General features: G+C 39.9%; 1 protein-coding gene across 1 annotated transcript in view; it reads left to right on the top strand.

Annotated features, from left to right (window-relative positions):
- The window catches only part of RELN (reelin), a 306,076-nt gene that overhangs the window by 151,708 nt on the left and 129,881 nt on the right, over positions 1–24,487 (top strand). The window contains exons 9-10 of the mRNA XM_067299475.1: positions 14,734–14,830; positions 17,895–18,135. Of these exons, the coding sequence (XP_067155576.1) occupies positions 14,734–14,830; positions 17,895–18,135 (338 nt within the window). The remainder of the gene's footprint in view (positions 1–14,733; positions 14,831–17,894; positions 18,136–24,487) is intronic.

Here is a 24,487-nt window from a genome sequence, read left to right on the forward strand (position 1 = left end):
AAGCAGAGGAGAGGCTTTACGGGAGGGATGCCAAGGCATGAGTTTTGTAGGAGGCACTGCTCGTGCACTGTCCCCGGGGTGTCCTCACCGACGCGCGTGCTCCTGGGGCAGCTGGACGCGGCTGCGCACGCTCTGCAGGGCCGTTAGCGTTGGCGGGCCATTTTCATTTCTCCTTCCTCCGCAGCACGTCTGAGCCAAAAATGAAGCTGAAGCCCAAGGCGCTGTGATGAGTGTGAGCACTCAGCCTGGCCTACAGGGCAGGTGCTCCTCGAGCTATATATGTAGCAACGTGAAAAGAGTGTAAAAAACAATGATGTAAAGTATTACAATGCCTTGAAAAACTTGTTCCGTAGCTCTCTCCTTGTGTCTTAGTATGTCTAGATCACTTTTGGCTGTTGAGCAATATGTTTAGATTGGAATAACTTGATAAGAAAAATTCCTGTTCTTCAGGGTTTTTTTATGAAAACACTTGAACACTCCCCTGAGAACAGGATGAATTTGACAGTCTCATGTACTGGATAAATATAAGATGTCTGTAGGCAAGCCTATACTTCAGAATTTCTTTTTCTTCAACTTTCATGCTACTGTCACAAAGATCCTCTGTCATTATTAGAGCATGTTAATAATTCTTTTTTCCCTAGTTTGCTGTCATTTCTAAAAATGCAAAAAACCCCCCGCTATTTTATATCAAACCAGAAGTGATATTTTTCTGAGCCTTTTTTTTAATTAAAAAAATTTTTGAAATGGAATACATCTTCAAACTTTTGGCATTTTAGCTGTTTTTTTAAAAGAGTGAGAAAACAGACTTGCAAACAAACAGCTAGCCAAAGATCCAGAAGTTGTCTTTGCCTTATTTCTTATAAAGAACATGGACCTAGACTCCCCTGTCCAGAAAATCATCCCTACCATCCTGATAAGGAAATTTTGGGGAAGCTAGGTTCCAAAATCTAACACAGTCTACTTTAGATCAATCATTAGTCATTACTTTCAGTCAACCTCAAAACTATCTTTCTAGACAAATAAGTGGCTTGCAATTTTTTATTCCCTTTTATTCTAATTGTAAACCATATTTCCCTAACTGATTTTAGCTGAGTTATGGTCATTTCATGTGTGTAACATTGGCTTTAGTTTAATTCAAAAGAGAGTTTGAAATGAAATGCAAAACGTGCCAAGTAATATAGAGGTAAGGCAAAAAAATAATTTGCATGAACTCCTAAGAATGAAACTGCTTAGCAGCTCACTGTTATCAGTTCTGTGCATTACTTCTGATACAAATAACACATTTTGACAAAGATTATTTTCTCACTTATTCATTGGGATCTTATGATCAGTCTTGCCAGAATTACTACATTTATATAAGCATCATTTAATTATCCTATAAAGGACTGCAGTGAACTTAAGAGACAGCTAATATAAAAAGGAAATTTTAAAAGTCTGCAAATCTTATTTAGAAGTCAGGAAATGAGAGTTTAGGCTTGAAATCCATCAGTGCCCATGCACATGACATGTCGGGAAAGAAGTTAACTGTCATCTTTCTTCTGTTTTACGCTTAATGCAGTGAACTGAACCTCCCTTCTGTTAGCTCAGGGAGGTGGTTGTGGCAGAATTCCTGGAATGCAGCAATGGATGTACAGAACGTCTTTGTCAGCTACCTGTTTGTCCAGGACTTGCCACAGTTTTTATACTTCTGATTTGAAGTGGCAAGACCATAGGATACTTGAAAGAATTGCAGTGTAGGCTCACCATGACAGGAAACACCTTACAAGAAACTGGGTATGATGCAGAGAAACTTTGCCTGCAATCAGTTGAATGATAAAACTATGGCTCCAAAGGTCTGGTAACCACTGAGAATATTACTGATCTGGCAAAGAAAGTATTGCTATCTGAGAGGACTATTCACTGTGATTGTGAATGACTTGAAGATGCAGGATTAAGGACAAAGGGTGATCTTCAGTGGCTCGACAACCAACGATCTTGAGACTAGAAATTCTTTGCATATTTTTGCTGCTTGGATCAAGTATTTGATCCCTGCTTTAGCCAGAAAGAAGCAAAACATGCAACTAGTTCATCAGTCTTCATAGAAAAATGCAGTTTTCAGTGTAGAGTTTTAGTAGTAGGGTTTAATTTAGAACAGTACTGTGTGATTTTGCCAGATAGACTCTGCTTGTCCTCTCAGGAAAATCCCAGGAGGTATTATCTGAAAGTCAGGTCACCCATGTTATGATCTGCATGCTCATCTGCAGTGAGAATCATTTGGACCTTCTCGTAAAGTAAGAATGGCTCCTTTCTCTTGCTGCTTCTGGGTTACCTTCTTTCAAGTTGTTCAGTCACTGCTCTGTTGTATGTTGCTATTGCTTCTTCTATTGTTCCAGCTTATTTTGTCCAAACATCCATCATATGACCAAATTTACTGATAAAAAATTATATTATAAATATTACTATAAATATAAATTATATAAATATAATATAAAATACATTTACGAATTTATATTATGATATTTAATAGGGACAAAACCTTTAGGGTTCCATAGGGATAAAACAGATTTTATTAAAACCACTATTGGTACCTGCAGCACATCAAGCTGTCTTAATATCTTCCCAATGGAACCCTGTAGCAAGGTAAAAAAGTGTATCTATTCATTTTAATAAGGTTAAAATATTTTTGAAGAAAGATGATTATTGGAATTCAGCTATTCAGGGCTATTTGGTAAGGATGGACACCTGCTAATTCAGGGTGCAGATACAATTACTCAAGTGTTCTTTTTTCAGTGGTATCCGCTTTCTTCCTACTTTCTGCATTCCCCAGAAGGCAATGTACAGTTAAACTTTCTGCTTTTACATACTTAAATATTTCATTGAAAAACTCATCATATAGTCACTAAAATTAAGTAACAAAACTAATAGTGTCTCCAGTCTTGCTCAACACACTTCCTGCTCTTGCAACTTTATTTTCTAGTGGAGTAATCACCCCTGCTAACACTTTGAATTTCTTGAGCTTTGTAAATCTATCAGACCATCGTCTGTCCTTAACTGAAGAGTAATTGTGTTGTCTGTGATGACTTTTATATTTATAGTATCATTCTTTTTTAAGAGGGGAAGGTGCATATGCAATGCACATATCAAGAACTCCCAAGTACTCTAGTGTATTTACAGTTGATTTTTAATGCTTGCTGATTTCACAGTTCTTGGCAAGTTTAATGGTGGAAATGATTTTAAATGTGCTATTGATTGCTTTTGATTAGCATGTGAGTACAGGTCATTGCTTTGGATGCAGGTCTTTGACTTAATGGTTCTGAAAGGATTCTCATGTCGTGCCCTGCCTTGCCCTAAGATATCAGGTTAGTGAATCATTAACCCAGTAGCCTCTATTACTCTTTCTGAACCACTGAGGTCACTAGAGTCAAGACAAGGGCTCTTTTTCTCAGCAAATCCATGTGGTAAGGATCTCTGCGATGTTTGCTGAAGACAAAGCACTGATGCTGTTCATTGCTTAATTACTTACTTTATTGTTGTTTATTCTTTATTATTATTATTTTAGTAAAAATAATGCAGCTTTTTCAGGCTTAGGGTTTTTTTCTTCATTTTTTTAGTGACAGAATTAAATTATAAAATGTAATGGATAATGGACCTACTTCTTTTTTACCCTGATACATATTCAAACTACCCAGATTTTATTATTATTATTATTTTAAATAGAATCTCCAAATGCGCCCTTTGAATTAGTCCTTACCTGCCAAGCTTTTATGCTTCAGAAAATACATTTACTCCTCTATTAACCTCAGCAAATAAAAGAACGTAATGGACAAAAATGACCTCACTACATAAAGGGTGCTGCCGGTTCACTGAACCCCATGTATTTCTTTGGAGGAAACAGCAGTCACTCCAGCCTGTCAGCTACAGCAGCATCTGGAGGGCTCGGCCGAGCATCCGCGCGGGACGGGGATTCCTTCCCCTCCCACCCTGACACATTCCCGCACCGCTTGGCTCAGCAGCATGAACAGTAAGGGATGCATTTGGCCCCGTGTAACACTCTGAAGATATTTATCATTTATATTTTTCTCATGTTTGTTTAATTCAGTTCTGGTGGCAGCTGTTATATTGACTGCTGCTCTTATGTCATCTATTTATCCTCTGCTTAGATTCAGACCATTCAATAGAAATTCATACATTCAAATATGTTCAGTTTGCTAGGCTCTAGCTTTGGCTCAGAGGAACCATAACTGCTCATTTACTCTTAATTTGCATTTTGTTTAGTTGGTTTTACATTTAGCAGAAGATATCAAATGCCTGATAAATACTGTAATGGCCATTTTATGAGGTAGCACTGGACTTGCCCTCGGCAGAACTGGACAGAAATGAGCAATTTCCTTCAGAATTGCTATGAAATTTTGCTCACATCTCTCTAGAGAAATAATGAAGTGAAAAATAGGCCCCTTCTGAAGGCAGCGTGGGAGAGTATTTGACCTTTTCAATCCCTCACTTTCACAGAATCACAGAATCACAGAATCGCTGAGGTTGGAAGGGACCTCTGGAGATCATCTAGTCCAACCCCCCTGCTCAAGCAGGGTCACCTAGGGCACATTGCACAGGATTGCGTCCAGGTGTGTTTTGAATATCTCCAGAGAAGGAGACTCCACCACCTCTCTGGGCAACCTGTTCCAGTGCTCTGTCACCCTCACAGTGAAGAAGCTTTTCCTCATGTTCAGATGGAAGTGTCTGTGTTTCAGTTTGTGCCCGTTGCCTCGCGTCCTGTCGCTCGGCACCACTGAAAAGAGTCTGGCCCCATCCTCTCGACACCCTCCCTTCAGATACTTGTACACATTGATAAGATCTCCTCTCAGCCTTCTCTTCTCCAGGCTAAACAGGCCCAGCTCTCTCAGCCTTTCCTCATAAGAGAGATGCTCCAGTCCCCTAATCATCTTTGTAGCCCTTTGCTGGACTTGCTCCAGTAGTGCCACATCCCTCTTGCACTGGGGAGCCCAGAACTGGATGCAGTACTCCAGATGTGGCCTCACCAGGGCTGAGTAGAGGGGGAGGATCACCTCCCTCGACCTGCTGGCAACACTCTTCCTGATGCAGCCCAGGATACCATTGGCCTTCTTGGCCACAAGGGCACGTTGCTGCCTCATGCTTAACTTGGTGTCCACCAGCACTCCCAGGTCCTTCTCCACAGAGCTGCTTTCCAGCAGGTCAGCCCCCAACCTGTGCTGGTGTATGGGGTTATTCCTCCCCAGGTGCAGGACCCTGCACTTGCCTTTGTTGAACTTCATGAGGTTCCTCTCCGCTCACCTCTCCAGCCTGTCCAGGTCTCTCTGAATGGCAGCACAGCCCTCTGGCGTATCAGCCACTCCTCCCAGTTTGGTATCGTCAGCAAACTTGCTGAGGGTGCACTCTGTGCCTTCATCCAGGTCATTGATGAAGAAGTTGAACAAGACTGGACCCAGTACTGACCCCTGGGGGACACCGCTAGCTACAGGCCTCCAACTAGACTCTGCGCCGCTGATCACAACTCTCTGAGCTCTGCCATTCAGCCAGTTCTCAATCCACCTCACTGTCCACTCATCTAGGCCACACTTCCTGAGCTTGTCTATGAGGATGCTATGGGAGACAGTGTCAAAAGCCTTGCTGAAGTCAAGGTAGACAACATCCACTGCTCTCCCCTCATCTACCCAGCCAGTCATTCCATCATAGAAGGCTATCAGATTGGTTAGGCATGATTTCCCCTTGGTGAAGCCATGCTGACTACTGCTGATCACCTTCTTTTCCTCCACATGCTTGGAGATGGCCTCCAGGATGAGCTGCTCCATCACCTTTCCAGGGATGCAGGTGAGGCTGACTGGCCTGTAGTTCCCTGGGTCCTCCTTCTTGCCCTTTTTGAAGACTGGGGTGACATTGGCTTTCTTCCAGTCCTCAGGCACCTCTCCTGTAAAAATTGCTGTAATTTGCCATTCTGCATTTCTTCTATTTACTTCATTTTTACTTTTGCCTGATAAAACAATACTAATTTTTTTCATACTCTTTTTGACTCTCCACCCAAAATGTGTTTTGCTATTGCCCAACACAAAAGCTACTAGTTTTCACCTCTTTGGCAGAGATGTCCTTTGCATAGATATATAAATTATAAATTACATTTAATGTGAAAGAGTAAGACAGGTAAGTAACATCATCTAACACACTTCACATAGCATGACTGGAAATGTTAGGTGGTGTTTATTGGTTTTGCTGAGTTATACAAGAGGGCTCTGCCTAGATACATAGATTGAAGCCAGGTTTTAAAGTTAATGCTGTATTTGAAAGACATTTTAATGGCCTTGTAGTGAAATGATTTGTGTTGTTTTGGCTAGTCCAAGGTTACAGTGAAACACTGTCTGTATTACTTCTATACCAGAGCTTCTCTGCCACTGTTACGAATTAAACCGTGAGTGTTACAGATTTACTATGTGGAGAAAAGCAGAAAAGATAAAGAGAGACAAATGGCAGGATGCTGTTTTAAGGCAGGTGGTGAATCACCTCCTTGTGGTCGGATGCAGACCATTATGGAACTGGGTGCGGAAAATAATAAATGCTGGATTACAGACTGACTTTCATCTTAATCCTGCTCATATCACTGTATTAGGATAACACTTCTGTATGATTAAAATTGTCCATTTTTGAATTAACTCAAACAACAAAGCATCTGTAGCTCTTGGGGGTAAAAAGAGAAACCCCCAATGCAGCAAAATGTGCCTGAGTCTTTCTCTAATGGGCTGGGGGGGCTGGGAGGGGAGAGAGATTTCCATGAGAGCAAAAGCAGATAAAAATAGAGAAAGCCCATCAGGCATTGCAAAAGAAAGCTTTCACCCAACCAGTAATTATCTACCTACATATAAAGCTAAAGGCAGGCAATCTGTTGTATAGGGTTTCAGAAAAGAGAGAGACGTTAGCTTAAGACTCGGCTTGAGAAAAAATACTTCCCAGATTTTCTCAATAAGAGGGAATTTCATTAAAGCAGGCAAGGAAACTGTTCTAAGAGCTTGATATTAATGATTTTACACAGCAATTATTGGGACCAATGTATGTTTTCTATACAGCTTCTCTAGTATGGAATAACTGCAGGGATCTGAATAAAATATCGTTTACCTTCCTGCAGTATTTAATACCCTTTTCTTATGGTGCCCGTTTTCTGGACTATTGGCCTTTACAGCTGACCCAGACTGCTAAACAGAGTTAAACAAACGACCTCTTTCTCCTTATGGATACATATTACTGTACTGCTTAATAACTGAACTACTTTAAGACTGTACAATTTAAATTTTACCCAGCTTCATTGAGGAGGGACCCTCTCGCTTAGAAGGTCTCTAAATATAGGACCTGACACTAAGCATTTAATGACAATAGTGTTCAAGCCTACAATAATGGCATGCAGGTAGAAAATGCTTACTTAGCATAGGACTTACTGCTTGGTCAGTCATTCAAGCACCACTGTACGAGTATTTCTGAGGAGTTAATAATATTATTTTTTCCATAGCTGTAATTAGTGGGTGTCAATTACACACCTAACAAGTATGTATGTATGTGACAAGTTTACTCACTTTGCCTTCACCAAGGTACTGTATACAATATTAGTGCATTAAAGAACATGGTTAAATTTAGAAGCATCATTTAATTATTCATTTGGCAACAGCTACATCACCCAAGTACACACCTGCTGGCTGTATCTCGGAAAGACTCACTAGAAATAGCTGAGCGTGTTTACATCAGAATACACTGGAAACTGGCATAAGGGAAAATACAGCTTTCTGCCTTGTTTATTTTTCTCTACTTGATGCTCTGCACACAAAAGGCAGTGTAAATTGTGATCGGATCTTGTTCATTAGAAGAGTACAAATAAGAATTTGTATGAAGGCAGGAAGCACTTCGTATCTTTGAATATAAATAGACTATAAGGAAATTGAGCAGGATAAGTATTTCCTCAGCCTTCACTTCTCATCAAAAGTGCCTTTGCTGTTAGCTGGAATCAGGGACCAATTTAGGTGGGAAGGGACCGCTGGAGGTCGTCTGGGCCAGCGCTTCCCTTCCCAGCTCAGCCTGGGGCCACCCTCCAGCTAGGGTCAGGATGCTCAGGCCCCGTCCGGTTGCATTTTGGCCTTCTCTGAAGGTGGAGAACCCCTGGAGATCCTCTCCAGGTGGAGCAAAGCCGCTGGGTCGGTCTCTCCTCATACCTCCGACCGTCCTGGAGGCTGCGGGACTCCCTGTAGCGCCTCGGTGTCATCCGAGTGCTGGGGAGCCCAAAGCTGAACACAGCTCGCTCCGTGTGGTCTCCCTAGCACTGAAGAAGGAGGAGCCATCACTTCCCACCAGCAGCTGCCCGCAGTCGGGCTTGCACAGCCCAGGGCTGGTCTTCCTTGCTGCAAGGGCATGCAGCTGACTTTCAGCCAGCAAAAAAGAGGATTTTTTTTATAATAATCATATCAAGGATATAAAGAATCATATCAGGGACATAAAGTCCTTCTGATTAATTTTTATCAAATTTATTTAATAATTAGTCTTCCAATCTTTCACAGTTTTATGATGGAAGGCTTTTATGCTGTTTGTCAACTTTTAGTTTAGATATAGCAACTCGGTATTTCGGAAACAGAGCTCCTGTCTAAAGCTGTCAGCACAACCAAAGTTAGCTGCGCTCTGAAATCTGCTGAAAACAAATGGTTAAGACTTTGCATTTCAAAATTCAGGATTCTCCCTAAAGTTAGAGTACATACGATCCTTACCAAGGGCAAACACCACTGACATTTTTATTTCCTAAGATGTGTTGGGTTTTTATTTCAGATTCATGTATCAGAACATGCACAGGGCAGAGAGAGTCAAAATCCTCTTCCTGTGTGTGGGTGAGGGGGCGGGGGGGAAGCCAGCGATGAAAGTACTTAATTTTTTTCCATGAAAATGTAGGCTAAAATTACCAAATAGAACACAGTCAAATTTTCACCCCCAGTGTTTCTGGGAGACATTTCAGAATTTTTTTTAGAAGAATGATACACAGAAATTGAGACCTTTTAAACAGGTCAATTGATTTTTGAAAAGAAAAGAAAAGAAAAGAAAATACCTGCAAACCAAAACAACTACTGCTTCCCAAGAAGCAAAAGCTTAAGGTGTTTGTTGAAACTTTATGAATTACCAGTTGTGAGGACCAAGCAAGCCTTTCCTGTTTAAAAATATTTTATTATATTAATGTCCATCATTTTTCCTTTACTTACAGGAAAAGAAGTTAAAGGATAATTTAAAGCAATGACAGACCCTTTAAATTCCTCTTTCAATATTTTTTAATTTAAAGATTTTTACACTGAAAATGATTACTTGTACTCCAAACTTGTTCTATAAGATATATTTTTTACAAAAAAGTCCAAAAATCTAGAATGTGATATAATTAAAAATCACGTTTGTTACTTAATTCAGAATTGTGGCTTCATGGAAAAATTAATATATTGTCACCACCTTCTCTCGAGGAAATTTTCAGCGAGAGTATGGCATGAACAGTGAGTTGCACATTTTTGTCTCAGTGCTTCTAGTACATCCAGGGCAAAATATTCTATCTTTTAATGAGGTTAAGATCATCTGGTTCTTGACTGGAAGCCAATATAAACATATACCTAGAAAAAATAAGGATCCAGAGATTGTTTATTATACCAGACTGCATGGCTCATTAACTTGGAAATAAAAGCAAGACAAAACTGTTAGCAAGCCAGCCAAATTTGACCACTAGTAATTTATACTATCCAGTCTGGCTTAATTTGAGGGACATCAGCAAATCATAATACTTAGCAAAGACTAATCATCATTCATCACATTAGCAAAATGAATAAAAGCAATCTCCTAGTATTAGATAAACAGGATTCTTTTGAGCTCTCTTTTATTTTTCAGACCGCAGTGATGACACAATTCAAGCCATTCTACGATTTTCTGTGCGAATTTATTTCTGGCACAGTTCCGAATTAGACTCATTCTCCTTAAAGCCCAGTATTAGATATCTCTTCTGCTTATCCACTGAACCACTTGCACAAACTGTCAAGAGGTTGTCAAGAGGCTGAGGACATCACAGCCTATACGGAGGAAAATATTGCTTCCCTTGCAGATGGCACCCGGTTTATCTCAGCAAAACACCAGCTTCCAGCCAACACTGTTAAGAAATCAGAGACCAGCAGCCATCCGACTCAGGTTTCTGTAAATCTGACACAGTTGGAGGCAAAGCCGTACTGAGTCTTGAATTCATTTTCCCTGCCTTTGTCTTCTTGGATACAAACACCTGGAGGTGAAAATTGTGCTCTTTTAATAAGGAGTATTTGATGAGCTACCCTGTTGGCTTACCTTACATCAGGACCTTCAGAAATTTCGTTATTTACCAGTAGCTCTGTCACCTTGATAACATTTCTCCTTCAATAATATGCTCTTAGTAATTCTACCTACATGGTAGTTTAAAAAACAAGGTGTGCAGAATATTTAGTAGCTTTAGATGGCATTGAATGAAACTAAAATCAGCTTAATTAGACATACAAAAAAAAAAGGCAGAGAATTCTTGACAGCTGGACATATTACAGGTGGACGGGGCTAGTCAGGTCCTGGCTGTAAGTTACAAATCCTCCCAAGCAGGTAGGAAAGCAATGGGGGAAGCATACTGTTCTTTCCCTTTTTGTGCTTTCCTGTCTGGTTTAGGTAGAACAAATAAAGCAGCAATCCGGAGCTGCTTACTCCCACACTCCTCCAGCCAAAACCGTCCCCTGTTAGCTTTTGTGTCTGGATTCAGCTTTGAGTAACCTTTATTTTATTGAATTTTCCTTCAGGCAAAATCCAAGCACAAAAAAGTGTAGGCCAGAAAAATCTGTGTTTCAGAATATTCAATGTATGAAAATAGTTGTTTTTTATAATGGAAGGTGTTTTACCGTTCATAGTTGCTACAGTGATTCCGGTAAAATTATCTTAAATATTTTGGATAGCAGACAACAATTACTGAGCTTTTGTTACCTTCAAATATACCATTTAAAAATATACCTGTGCAGGTTGTTTCTACTTCAGGTTTTTTCAAAAGTTATAGAAATCTCTGAATTTCAGCTAGAGGCCTATCAAAAGGAGTAAGTCATTGTAAGGAAGAAAATACTTTGTTTCTGAAACCCAAGGAAAAAGCTTGTCTATATGAAAAGAAGAGAGGCGTTATTCTTTTTTTGCTCTTTTTTCTTTTTTACAAATAGTAATTTGCACACGCAAGTCCTTGATATTGAAAGTAAAATGCTAACTCTTAGAAAGACAGATTTAGCTAGCAATAACCACAGCAGAGCATCAGACACACTGTGCCATGCTTGGCTTGAGAAGCAAACGGTGTTTTACGTGCTGTAGTGCAGTGACTTACTGATGTAGACTTCTTTGTGGTCAGCACTATGCACCCTTCATGACCTGTTTTCACAGCTAATTCAAAACCTGGGCATTCCTGAATTAAAACGTGTATGTTCGAGGCTCATTCGAAAGGTTTTGCATTGTCTTGCACAACTTTTTCCCTGGAGGCAGGAGGGTATGAAGATTTATAGTGTGACATCCTGCCCCTGATGCTCTGCTCAGAGCTGACAAACTGTTTATTACCATCCCTGGAAGCCGCCTGAAGGACATCGCCACGGCCCTGGGTGAATCTGCCCTCAGTTTCTGCTGGGTTACTACAGGAATTTTGGAAATCATCTATTTGTTTGCCATGACAGAATATTCTTTTGCTGGTCAAAATAGATGCAAATATCCAAGCTGCATATTTCCAAGAATATTTAAGTAATACTAGTTCAGGATTAGTTCAGCCATTGGCTTTCAATAGCATCTCCGCAAATCCTGTCCTAGAGTACGTCAAGCTTTCTCCCTTTTCTTGGTGATAATCCACGTAGGCTAGGATGAATGTTGGTTTTGTAAAAGATGCAAGCACCAGACCCATATACTACTTGTATATTTAAAAATATAGTTCTAATGGCAATGAATGATATCTGATACTCATTGATGATTTTTTTTTTCAGAGGAATGACTTTCATTCTTTTTTTATTGCCAGCTAGGGTTTTGGAGAATTAGGTATTTAAATGATAAATAATCTTGCTATCTTAATGATTTTGAGTTGAGAATGTACATGAAAGAGTTTAAACATTAATAAAAATACAATTATTGGTCCTCAGGGCCAGTAACTGCTACCTACACTGACCTTGATGTCTTTCCCAAACTAATTTTACTCTTAGTACAACCAGTCCTGCTTATTAAAATAATGATAAAATAGCACTTCACTCCCCTCTTTTCGTTCTGTCTCCACTGCTCTCTTTCCAATAGCATATGTGAAATAGCATATCTATCTTACAAAGCCCTTTTTCAGTGCTTCCATTTCTTTGAAGCAATAACTTTTATCTTCATCGTGTAATTTTGAGGGTGTGCAGATTTAAAAGGTAACATTTTTCATATTGACTGTACTGATAGGGAACACCTATTTCCTATCCTCTTTGCAGTATGTTTAGGAAATACGGTCTTCTCCATTCTTTTTGGTGGCATATTTTGACTTGGCTTTGTTTTAGAGTTGATTTAAACAATAACTGAAATGGCACACTTTTATAAGTCTATATAGCTGGTTATTTTTATTGTCTATGTTATTCTTCCTTTAATTTTTGTATCACAGAAAACTCAGTATGTTGCTGTTTTGCCTCTCAGCCTCTTGCCAGCCAAAGTGGTTAAACTAGCTGAAGTTGAATTTGAACCGAATTCCCCTGAAATAAAATAGCTGAGTGTGATTAAAGTTTGGAACTCCTACATGCCACAAAAGTAGGAACCGACAACAGATGTCGCTCAGTAAAGTAGACCAGCTCAGCAGATGGGTAAATATTGGATGTAAAGGCTTTTCCTGACATCATTCAGTTTTAATATGATAGAAAAAAACCTGCCTTGTCAGTAAACAATAACCAGGCAGTTGCTTTGTAGTCATTTTGGGTACATGACTGGTAATTCAAGTCCTGCTGGCTTGGCGGTGTTAATTATTCTGTGCCTCGTTACAGCAAGAATACGTATCAGACCAGCTGAGCGTGCTGAGCGCAAGTGTTGCTGTTCACAACTATCTGTTTTCATATTTACGTTTTAACACTAGTAAAAGATACAAGAAAAAACTCTGTGGGTCATTTCCAGGCTGCTAGGTGAGGTATCAGGCAAAATTAGAGATCTCCGTAATTTCAAAGGAGACAGAATTCATCCCATGTTTGGGGTTTTTTCCTCCTGCAGTGGTGCGTGATCCGTCTCGCAGAGCAGAAACCCCAGTCCCGTGCATCACTTAGAGCTGGGAGCTGCCAGCGGGAGCTACCTCTGGGGGAGCTGCGGCTGCAAGCAGGGCACGGCATGACACATGTGCACCTTAAATGCATGAGCGGCGTCTCTCCTGCAAGTGGTTAACACCTTTCTAATCAGGCCATTTATTTCATTGCAGAAACAAGTTGGAAAATGGTAGTGTGAAATTGTTTATGGACATTGGTGTATATATATACATGTATATATATGTGTATAGACACACACATAGCGGCTTTTCAGTGTGACTGAACACATCTGGGGCATACATAATTACACCGTACTCGCAGCACACATAATACATAGCATACCAGCGCTGGCTGCTAAGCTGTGGTACGCACTCAGTGTTACCCTGCCTGCTCAGAGGTGCTGTTTAAGTGAGAGCTGCTACTCTGAAATCTGGAAGGTAGCTGAGGTCTGGCCACTGATGGCTGGGTGTCCTTTGAATCTCACATTTGAACCTGGCGAGGAAGTAGACATTTTAATCTTGGAGCACAGGTTAGGATTTACCCATTTCGCTGGATGTTGAATTATCTGAGATTGATGAATTATCTGATGTTTGAGAGGGAAGAAGGATCTTAATGTTTTTAATTACCTCTCGGGTTGTTTATCATGTTTCGTAGGCTGAATTCTTCAATCCCAGTTTTTGTTATCCTGACTGTCCCCTTTATTATTTGTTAAGCTCATCTTTTGTGACAACACCCAGAGGCAGCCTTTTATAAATCAAAAGTAAATATATTACCCTACCTTGCAGGGGTGCCATAAGGTTTAATTAGTGCATTTTTGTAAAGTGTTCTGAGATTCCCAGATCAGCATCAAATGTTTATTATTAATTATAGGCTCTGGTGAGTATATGGAATGATTTCTTAATTTAATTCTCTTTGGGTATCCTTGAAATAACTAATTTTGTAACATCTTTATTCTTTTTAATTCCTAGAGCATATTTACTCTTGGCTCCAGTAATTCTGTGTACATTTTCCTATGACTCACTGGTTTTTTATTTCTGGAATTTTTCTTTTCTATATAGTAATATAATAAAACCAGTCTTTTACTGTTTTCCTTTAAATAATGCCATGTAGTTTACTCTCTAATAAGGAGGTTTTGTTTAAACATTATATGGTGTGGGGGGGGGGGGTCCTGCAGTGGGGGGTGTTAAGTAATTTGCTTGGCTTCCCTTGGGAAATTTGCAGAGATTACATAGCACTGCTGTGATTTATCATTTCTACTTTATTTCTGACTCATAAAGCATGCATTATTTTGTGTTTACCTTTAGCACAGATCACAGGAAATTTCATCATCAGTCAAAGCACTTTAAAATACAGAGAAGTGATGATGTTGACATAGGCGCAGTCAATAACAACTTATTGGAGGATCATTTATTGCTTCACTGTGTTGTAACACTTCTAATTTCATTGCTTTTTGCAGGATCGGGTTCATGTCGCTTTAGTTACTCAGATCCCAGCATCACAGTGTCCTACAGTAAGAACAGTTCTGCTGATTGGACTCAGCTGGAGAAGATTAGGTTTGTTACAGCTTTTTAAACATTTTCATGCATTCTGACTCAGCAGGCGTTATTTAAAACTTGTATTTAGAACTCGTTTTGATTGTAAGCTTTTTGATTCTCATTTATTTGGACACTTTAAAAAATGAGGGGTGAAATTACGGTCACTAAAGCTAATTGCAAAACTGCCACTGGTTTTGGTAAATCAGAATTTCATCCATTGATTTTGTAGGCAGTAAGGAAGAGAATGACTTTAGAGTTAAAATGCAGCTCTGATAATGCGAAGGTTCAGGTCCTGTTCCGTATTGCATTGCAAGCCTCTCGTGTGACACTGGGCAAATCAATTTATATTCCTAGTCCTCATTAAGAGTTTGTTCCAAAACTCATTGAAACCAGCAGATAACAGTGAACTTCAGATCAAACATTTAATGAACTTTAAATTGTTTAACTTTTGATTTTAAAAATACTTTGAGAACACAGTGAAATCCTTAAGAATAAAATGTAAGTCAATTAAAGTAAAAGTAAAGCACTTTATCATATTCATAGACACTCTTTTTTCATTCTGTTGCCCCACCAAACTCCAGGAAATACAGATTCGTTGTGCTCTCCTCATGATTGCTTTATTCCAAACCAAAACTATGACTGCTTTTGTATTTTAGCACTGCTTTTAATCTCAGCAAGAACAACAATTTATAATGTTGCGGGTTACTACTTTGGTAGGATAAAATGTTCAATAAAAATAATATTTTACAGTTTGATATGAACACTTGGGTCCTAACACTCTAATAATAACAAGATTATGGTAAAATATGCCTTGTTTTTTAAACAAGCAGGTTTATATGAAAGCACAAAGGATTATGAATGGGGATTTAAAAATCTTTTACTGTGATATGCACACCTTTAAAGAGAGAATCAGTATTGGAGACAGATTCTTCTAAGAGCAGAGCAAACATTTTATTAAATAATACTGAGAAAGTTATTTTGTGCATTGACGTATGTACAAAGTTATACAACTGGGAAGAAAAATTGCAGTATATATTTAGTGTCCACAGAATGGTTCAGTTTGCCTTGCTGCATTACCTTAGTTAATGTCTTTGCTACACAGGTAATTTACTTGAGCCTGTTTATGTCCATTGAGATGATTTGCAGAGTAAGGGGATACTAAATTTCTGATAAGTAGGCAAAACTCTAGCTGCAAGCCTCTGGATTCCAGTGTCTCATCCTCCCACTCCTTGTGCGCCTGGTTATGCTTTCATTGACAAAGGCACAAATTAAGAAAAATTTAAGTAATACAAATGGTGCTAATCATTACCTCACAGAAATAGCAACCAAGAGTACCAAGAAACCAAGCCACTGGGGCTACCACAAAGTAGTTGTTCAATACCCTTTCCTGCATTGCTGCAAAATGATATGCCCCAACCATAACGTCAGTTCAGTCACTCTCATAGCTCTGCAAGCCAGGAAGCTCAGTTGTGATGGTGCAAACGTAAGCCTTGGAAAGCCCAAATCTATGAAGTTAATGCATTTACAGCTTGATCCATGCTGCTTTAATGCTGACTGCTTGAGCTGTCAGTAGAAAATAGGTCAACAGAGCAATGTCACGCAAGGCAGAGAAGAAGATGAATTATGAAAGGATGCTATTTTCTCCTGCGGCCCTTATGAGTTACAGTATTTATTTAAATGTGCTTCAGTGGCTTTCCCTGTGCTAGCTGCAGCGATGGTGAATGATGGGGGAACGGGGGTGAGGTAGCATAGGCCGCCAAAACGGTCAGTGTGCAATGAAGGGAAGGTGTCGGTGTGGGGTGGTCGGTGTGGGGTGGTCGATGTGACTTCAGCTCTGGATCCACAGTGGAGGGAGAGAGGAAGTTGGTGCTGGATGCGAACAGAGTCCCCAGGGCTCAGGGCGAATGAGGACGACATCTCAGAGCAGCGTTCCAGTTGCGGGTGAATGACATAACATTTAGCAAGTGTGAGGTGGTTTGTGGGGACAGATTCTGGGTGTGAACATGGGCCAAACAGAGTTGCTTCTGGGCATTTCACTATGCTCTAGTGTTTTGCTTTACAAAGAGAAGTGCCTCTGTTTCCTTCTAGAACAAGCAAGTTCTCAGTCAGCTCTGAATGTAGGTGCCCAAGCTATTAACCCATCGAGGCATCGCTAGGGCAAAGTAAAGGTTGCAGAGCTGGCATCTTGCAAACCCCAACTTTGTATCTCCTTTCAGCCTGAGGTTTGAATGTAGCTGGCTCCCTTTCCGTATGGGAACAGAGCACCACCAGGCAGTATTAATTCTGCTGTCATGAAATTCTAGGATATGTCATTTCCTTAATAGAACAAAAATAGTAATTCTCAGCATTACTTCCTTCAAGACCCTGTTCACTGCCTAATTCTCCAGGTCCTGCTCTCCTCTCCCAATTTCCCAGCACTGCTGCTCCATCACAGAAACAGCAGCAAGGAAAAAACAACCATGTTGTTTCTTCTGTATTGCTAGAAGCAGAACTTAAAAAGAAAAACAGCTTGGACTTCCCCATCCACAGAATTAGCCTGATGGCAGAGGAGTGGGATTCGAAGGGCAAGCTGGTCAGAGAAAATTCCCAACTTTTCCCCCCTGCTGTTCTGCCCCATCATCATCTGTGAGAGAGTGAGGCATCAGAAGTCAGGAGTTTCTTTTGGTGAAAGCTCATGGAAAAATCAAATTTTGGGAGACTTGTTTTTATCAAATGGTTCCTTAATGCTCCCTTTTGCCGTATCTGCAAAGCACCTGACAGTGAGCCAAGTTCAGCATCAAGTATGAAAGCTGTCAGACTGTTTCTTCCTGCCCTCCAAACATCTGCATCCATCTGCACCTATTGTCTTAGCTTGCAAGTTCTCCGTGGTGTGGGTTGCCTCTGTTCTGGCTATGGATGTTGCCTAGCACAGTGGGACTACGCCTCACAGTATATATTTTCTAATATCCACAGAATACCTCTCCTCATACTAGGGACATCAACTGCATAACTCCATCTCGCTTGGTAAATGTGTTAAATGAGGGAAGAAAGTGTTCCTGGCTGTGTCTTAAACTTGCTTTAATTCCATACCATTGCTTTTCAGTGCTCCTTCCAATGTCAGCACAATCATCCATATCTTGTACCTTCCTGAAGATGCTAAAGGAGAGAACATCCATTTTCAGTGGAAACAGGACTATGTCCCTGCTGGCGATGTCTATGAAGCCTGCTGGGCATTGGACAACATCCTGATCATAAATGCTGCTCACAGAAAAGTTGTGTTAGAAGATAATCTTGATCCTGTGGATACTGGCAACTGGCTTTTCTTTCCTGGGGCCACAGTTAAGGTAAGTTTGATTTTTTTTTTATGGTTTATTGTTATTATCATTTCTTATGTAGAAAAAGACCGTAACATCTAGCCAAACTCTGAACAAAGAACTGTGTTTAGGCCACTCCATCTGTTTGTAGAACTGGGCTCTTTTTGCTGTGTTTTGACCTCTTCTCCGTCCCGCCAGGCTTTCTAAAACAATGCAAAACTTTTCTGTCGTTACCAAAATCAAATGACAGTTTATAACTATCATTATGTCAAAGATCATATAGCAGAAAATGGGAAACTGTTTCCTTTTAGCAAAACAGTGCAATACTCTTGAAATAAATTCAAGTCTTTCCATTAGGTATATTGAAATTTGTTTGCCTCAGTGTCATTTGGCTACTACTACCTTTTTCATCACAAACCATCACAAATATCTATATTTTCCTACTTTTACTGACTGTGAATATCACATCTCCATTGCAACACACATACAAGTAATGGCTGCTCCTTAAAAGTTTCCTTTCCAATAAAACCTTGCTTTAATATATGAGATCTAGCAAGATCGTAATATCTTGGGAAAAACTCTAAGGAGTCTTACAAGATCTCTGTGCCCAAAGTTCCTTCAAATGCAGAGCTGTTCAACACCTAAAAATCAAATCTCTAGCTTTCTGTGTTTTCCAAGCAGACAAAACTTGAACAGCAGATTATTTTCTGTTTTCATTCTATTTTTAATTCACAAAAAAGGTATTTTGTTGTCAGGGTTCATTTGTGATGCTGATAATGGTTCTGGCAATTGCACAGGAAACAGATGTTGAATATTGAGGGTAGTGTGATGTTGGTTATGGCCTCAGCCTTTTCCCACATGATCTGATATGCATGGTCTCAGATTAATCTTTTTGGAAATAAATACTCTTTGCAAGATACTCATAGCATTCATTTTTTTTACTTCAGTAAGACCATTTAAACTATAATGAGAAAATAGTTTCCTTCTCATTTATCTAGATATAGTGATTTTCTAATTCTAAAACCTAATTTATAGTGATTATAAAATCACTATATGAGATTTTAGAATCAACTCATGTCCTGCTTATTTAATGAAGTAATTTTCTATGGCCATTTCATGTCTGTGGTGTTGTCAGTCTTATCTCTGCATCTTAAAATGCAGTTCACACATGTGGAGGTGTCAAAGCAAAGAAAGGACTAATGTGCCGTAAGCCCAGTTGCCGCTTCTGAGCTGACAAAGCCTAACACCCCGTGCTCCTTCTGAAACATGCACAAATAGCATCTAAAATTACAGCGAGTAAAGCTCTTTGTTTTGGCTGGCTAAACTCTGCCAGTTTAGGGTCAATACACAACTATGGTTACTTGAAGGATGGGGGACTTGAGAAACACAGAGAGATCACCAAGCACTTCTAAAGCAGAAGTCCCCTTCAGGATCCCACCCTGTATCAGATGAGAGTACGGATTCCCCAGGCTCCCTCCAAGGCTGCCCTCTGGGGTGAGTTAAACTGGTAGCAGCCTGCTCCCAGCTGACATTTGGTAACACCAGGTTAGGCTGAGGCCAGGTTCTTCACTGGACTCTGGAGTTATTTTGAACAATTTTAGTGTCTCTGGATTCTCACTGCTGCACTCCTGCACTCAGGTTTCATTTTCAAGGTTTTTTGCTCCAGTTTTTAGCTCAAATTTTCAGGAACAATTTTGCCAAATATAATTTCAACAGATTATGTGATGTGAATTTTGTGTTATGTCAAAACTAAAACCATTAATCACATCAAGATTTGCATCAGATTCAGTATAGAGGCAGTCATACCTGTGTAACACCAAGAACAAAATTTTTTACAACGTTTTGTGCTTTTCAGGGTTGGAACATTATATAAAACTTAGCAAGAACTTTTTATGCTTTGTTTAAAATCTTTAACATAGCTCTAATCTCAGTTCATCATAAACACATTATGTTGTATAAATAGAAATGTGAGAATCTTTGTGCGTTATATTGACAGTATTACACCACATTTTAAATGTAACCCATCATTGCCAGAACCACATCAGTCACCTCTGTTTTAAGAGTATTTCACAGTAGTTTGATAACTTGGCCAGTATAAAGGCAAAATGAAGGTAGCACCTGGTGGCATATCTACATAGGAGTCCCAGTTTTGCTACAGCTCTCAGGCTTGAACAATTAACAGAAACTGTGGCAAACTCTTAAGAGATTTCTGTAACGTAGTCAAAGGCATTGGCCTTCAAAATAATGTTGAAGAAACACTGATAATACTGCAAGGATAGCTTGCATTGAACCTAATTCTACTTCTCTTTTCCTTACAAGTCCTTTTGGTTCCCACATATCTAAAACTTGCCAAATAGTCCTGGATTTTGTTCAGAATTTCTATACAGTAACTCTAATTTTTTATCTAGGCTTTTATTATGGGATTAGTAAATTTCGTTGCTATACTGTGTTACCTTTTATGACTGTCACCTATGTTTTTTTCAAAATAAGTTCTCATACTCACAGTCTTCCACTGTGCTAAACTCCATTTCAAACTGATAGACCTTTCTCTGACATTCAAGCCTGTTTGTACAATGTAAGTGTCAATTCATATCCTCTTGTCCTCTGTCGATTAGTGTTTTAGATAAGCTGGCCTTAAAAATCTTTCTTGAAACCTCTGTTAACTTCTTTACTGACTTCCTTCAATGTTTTTCCTTATCAGCTTCCTTGACAATGTTAATAAACGGTCACATTTCTGGATGTTATTTGCTATCTATCTAACTCAGTATTGATTGGTTTGTACAAAACTGTTGGGCATCAACTCCTTTCCAGAATTATGTAATAAAGATAAGTAATTCCATTGGACCAAGAGAGTGAAATATTAAGAATAACAGGAAGAAACAACAGAAAGAATTTTTCTAAATTTCTCTTTTTTACTGGGTTTATTTTTCTATATTGATCCTTTCTTTCTCACCACCTTTCACTATGTAGAATGACTGATACTTGCATATTTCCCAGGTGGAAGTGCACTTGCAGTCTGAGATGCATACACTTGTACCTCATCCATTTGAAAGCCAGTACTGAAGGAAGAGGAAATAATATGTATTTATTTCCGATTGGAAAAGGAATAGAAATTCCCCTGTGTGTTTTTATTCTTACTTCTGGACTACACCAGCAGGTATTGTTCAGATGGTGGAACCTTCTCAAGGGAGACTCCGTGGCACACCTAGGGCAGTAAATGAAGCAACCAAGGCTACGAACTTGAGCACTAGCCCATGACCTTGCACACCTTCAGTTGCTACCCACTCCCTGGCTTGGTTTTGGCCTGTGCTATCGCCCAGGCATCATGTTCAAGGCATGCATAGTCATGGGCCAGGGACTGTTTGCAGCAGACAGTAGGGTTGACACCACTCTTTTGGTGAGAGGGAGTTTACCCAGGTGGGTACAAACTCTGCTGTGTCATTTGCTGTCAAGGCCAACGTTACTTGTTCTGGTCTAATCTCATTACTCTTATGGGTTTAGCAGATTAGAGCACACTGGTGCCCTTCTCACCCTTCCCTTAGCCGTCCCAAACCTTTAAAGGGATTTCTCACTGAATACCATTTTGTTGTCTTCATTGTTGTGTTAAGTATTGTGCTAATAAAGGTAGACATTAAGGTGTGGTTTGTTAGTTGTTTAAAATAAATGCTGCTGTTGCTTACACACTTAGATTTAACTCTTCCAGTTCCTTTCCTGTTAGTTCTAGAGGCAATGGCTTTAAGAATTACTTATTATATCATCTGGTGCTTTTCCTAACTTTCAGTGGTCACGTTGGATGCTTATCCTGTTGCAAAGAAAGCTACTGTCCTTATTTCTTATGTCTTTATTGTTATATGTCTACATTTTTCTGTAGAAAGCTTACTGTGATAGTACTTGAGGTCTGCTAAAATAAATAGCAAACTCTACAATTCCAGCAGTTCTGCTGACAAAGCCACTCAGATTAATAACTCCAAAGTATAAAGTAAAAAGGCAACTGAAACAAAGAAAAGTACTATCATGAAGTACTTATCTAGAGCCTGGTTTATTTTCTGTGATGGATTCAGTCACTGGAGTTGACAGCATTAATGATAATTATGCACTGGTCTGTTGACTCTGGTTTGGTGGAACTGGATAGCATCTTCTTCAATAAGTGCTTGTGGGAACTTGCCTGTGCACAGCTTGGGAAGCAGTTTCCCCTCCTTTACTGGTCTGCTTAAGCTTGGACCTGGAATTTGGTTACATTTCTTACTGCACTCAGGAGCTAGTTGTTACTAGTTTGAAAGCACATGCCTGGCTGCAGACGCAGCTGGACCTGGCTACTGAGACAGGAAACAAGCTGAGAGATAAGCCACTGATTTTGTGTGATTCAATTCCAAAGAAGACAGTAAAAGACAAGAAAGATGCTGTTAGCAAGGCCAAGCAACCCTTAGGAGATTAATTGGATCTACTGGAACATGTTTATCTATGCTGGACTGTGTGGAAGGGTGTTGAACAGGATAAATTCCTGAATGTGTTTCAATATTTCCAGTGACAGCACTGAATGTGAGCAGAGCCTTGGAACTGAGAGTGGTTATGATGTTGCACTGGTGATTGAGATTGCTGAAATGTATGAAGCAGGTCTACAGTCTGAGTGCTGTTAAACATTTGGGGGCCTCAAGACTCTATAGCTAATTGAGGAAAAAGATGAAATCTTCCTTCAGTAATGCTTCTTGGATTTCTCCTCCTAAAGAATAGAAAAGTGATCTCATCTTTCAGTGAACACTTCATATATCCTGAGATTTGATCAGAAATTGTTGTCTTTTGAGATCCAACATTTACTAAATTTTCTAGTTTTCTCTGATTGCCCCAGTCCAAGATTGGGTAGGGAAGCTGAAAAGTAGCAATTGACATGAGATAAGAACCAACCTCAGCAGTCTTATTATTCAGGCCTCTGTAGCGCTTTTGATTACATAAAAAGTAGATCTGAGGCCAACCCATCTGTCTCTGAAATTTTTCCACATGTGGGAAAAAGCAGTATATATAATCACAGACAACACGGTTGCGATGTACTTGGTCATGATGTGACACTTCTCAGCTTTGAGGAGAGTCAAGTTATAGAATTGCTGTCTCGCACAGTAGTTGCAGCAGCTCTGCACTTGGTGGATGAGGATAACAGTTTAGCTGCTCAGCTAAGCACTTACGTGACACAATAGCAAAAAAGAATCAGGAAAGAAACTGGTGAGAGACGGTGTCATCAGCCCCTGACATTTCCTGAAATACTACCACTTACCACCAATACACAGTGCTAAAGTACTTCCAGTTCTCTGTGGAGGCAAACAGAAATTGTCTGGATTGGTTTCTCATCACTTTTGCTCCTTCTGTGTATTGCCAGTTTTGCAAAAACTCTCTATATATACAGGGCGGAGCTAGATTATCTTAGGACTGATGCAGCAGTGTCTCACAAATCATCGTGCAAAGGTGCATCCAGGCTACTGGCAGAGTTACCGACTAGTTATCCAAATAATGGGACAGGACCTACCTGCTAGATCTGGTATTGGGTATACCCTGTCCTCTTGCATCCCCTTGGTTGGCACTCAGGGACCACACCGGCAGCTGTCCATACTGTTGAGGTGCAAGCGTGCAGCCTGGCAGTCTGGCCTGGCCCAGCCAGCACACTTGGGCATGCTATGGAGGATCGCCCAGGCCAGGGACAGGGCAGGAGGGACGCGGTTAGATGCCTTGGTATGGGGACAAGGGAGGGACGTTCTGTGCTGACCAGAGAATGGTACCTGACCCCTTTTATTCACTAATGTGGACATGACCAATTAATCCTGAAAAATCTTGTTTTTTTCCATGCAAACATTACTTAAAGAAGACAACAGCCAACTATAAATACTGTGATCTTTAATGAGATTTCTGGGCTCATATTTTTTACTTTAATTCGTACTAATATTTACCTCAGCTGAATGTGACAAATCCTTATGTATCTTCCATTTAGGAAATATTGAAGCACACCACTCTTTCATGGTGACAAATCTGTCCTTTAGGCACTACTCAGTCAAAACATATTTGTAAATGAACTGGTCAAGCTCATTCATTGGAAAAAATAATAGTTCCATTATGTGATCTCAACTGTTTGAAACGTCTCTTGAAGACTATGGCTGACTGCTTGCTGTCTCAGTGACCAACAAAACTGCTCACACAGTTGCTGGTCAGGCAAATGAGCGAGGTGCACACATGAATAGTGGGGCTAGCCTCTGTGTTTCAGAAACATAAAGTCATGCTCCATCCTAATTCTATGTCCTTATCCAAAAAGTGTATTAAAATTCCATATTAGCCAAAAAATGAATGTGCCATTTCCCCCCACCCCAGGCCTCGCTGTCACAAATATGAATTAAAACTACAT

The sequence above is a fragment of the Apteryx mantelli genome, chromosome 1 (assembly GCF_036417845.1).
Source record: "Apteryx mantelli isolate bAptMan1 chromosome 1, bAptMan1.hap1, whole genome shotgun sequence".
In the NCBI taxonomy this organism is placed as follows: Eukaryota; Metazoa; Chordata; class Aves; order Apterygiformes; family Apterygidae; genus Apteryx; species Apteryx mantelli.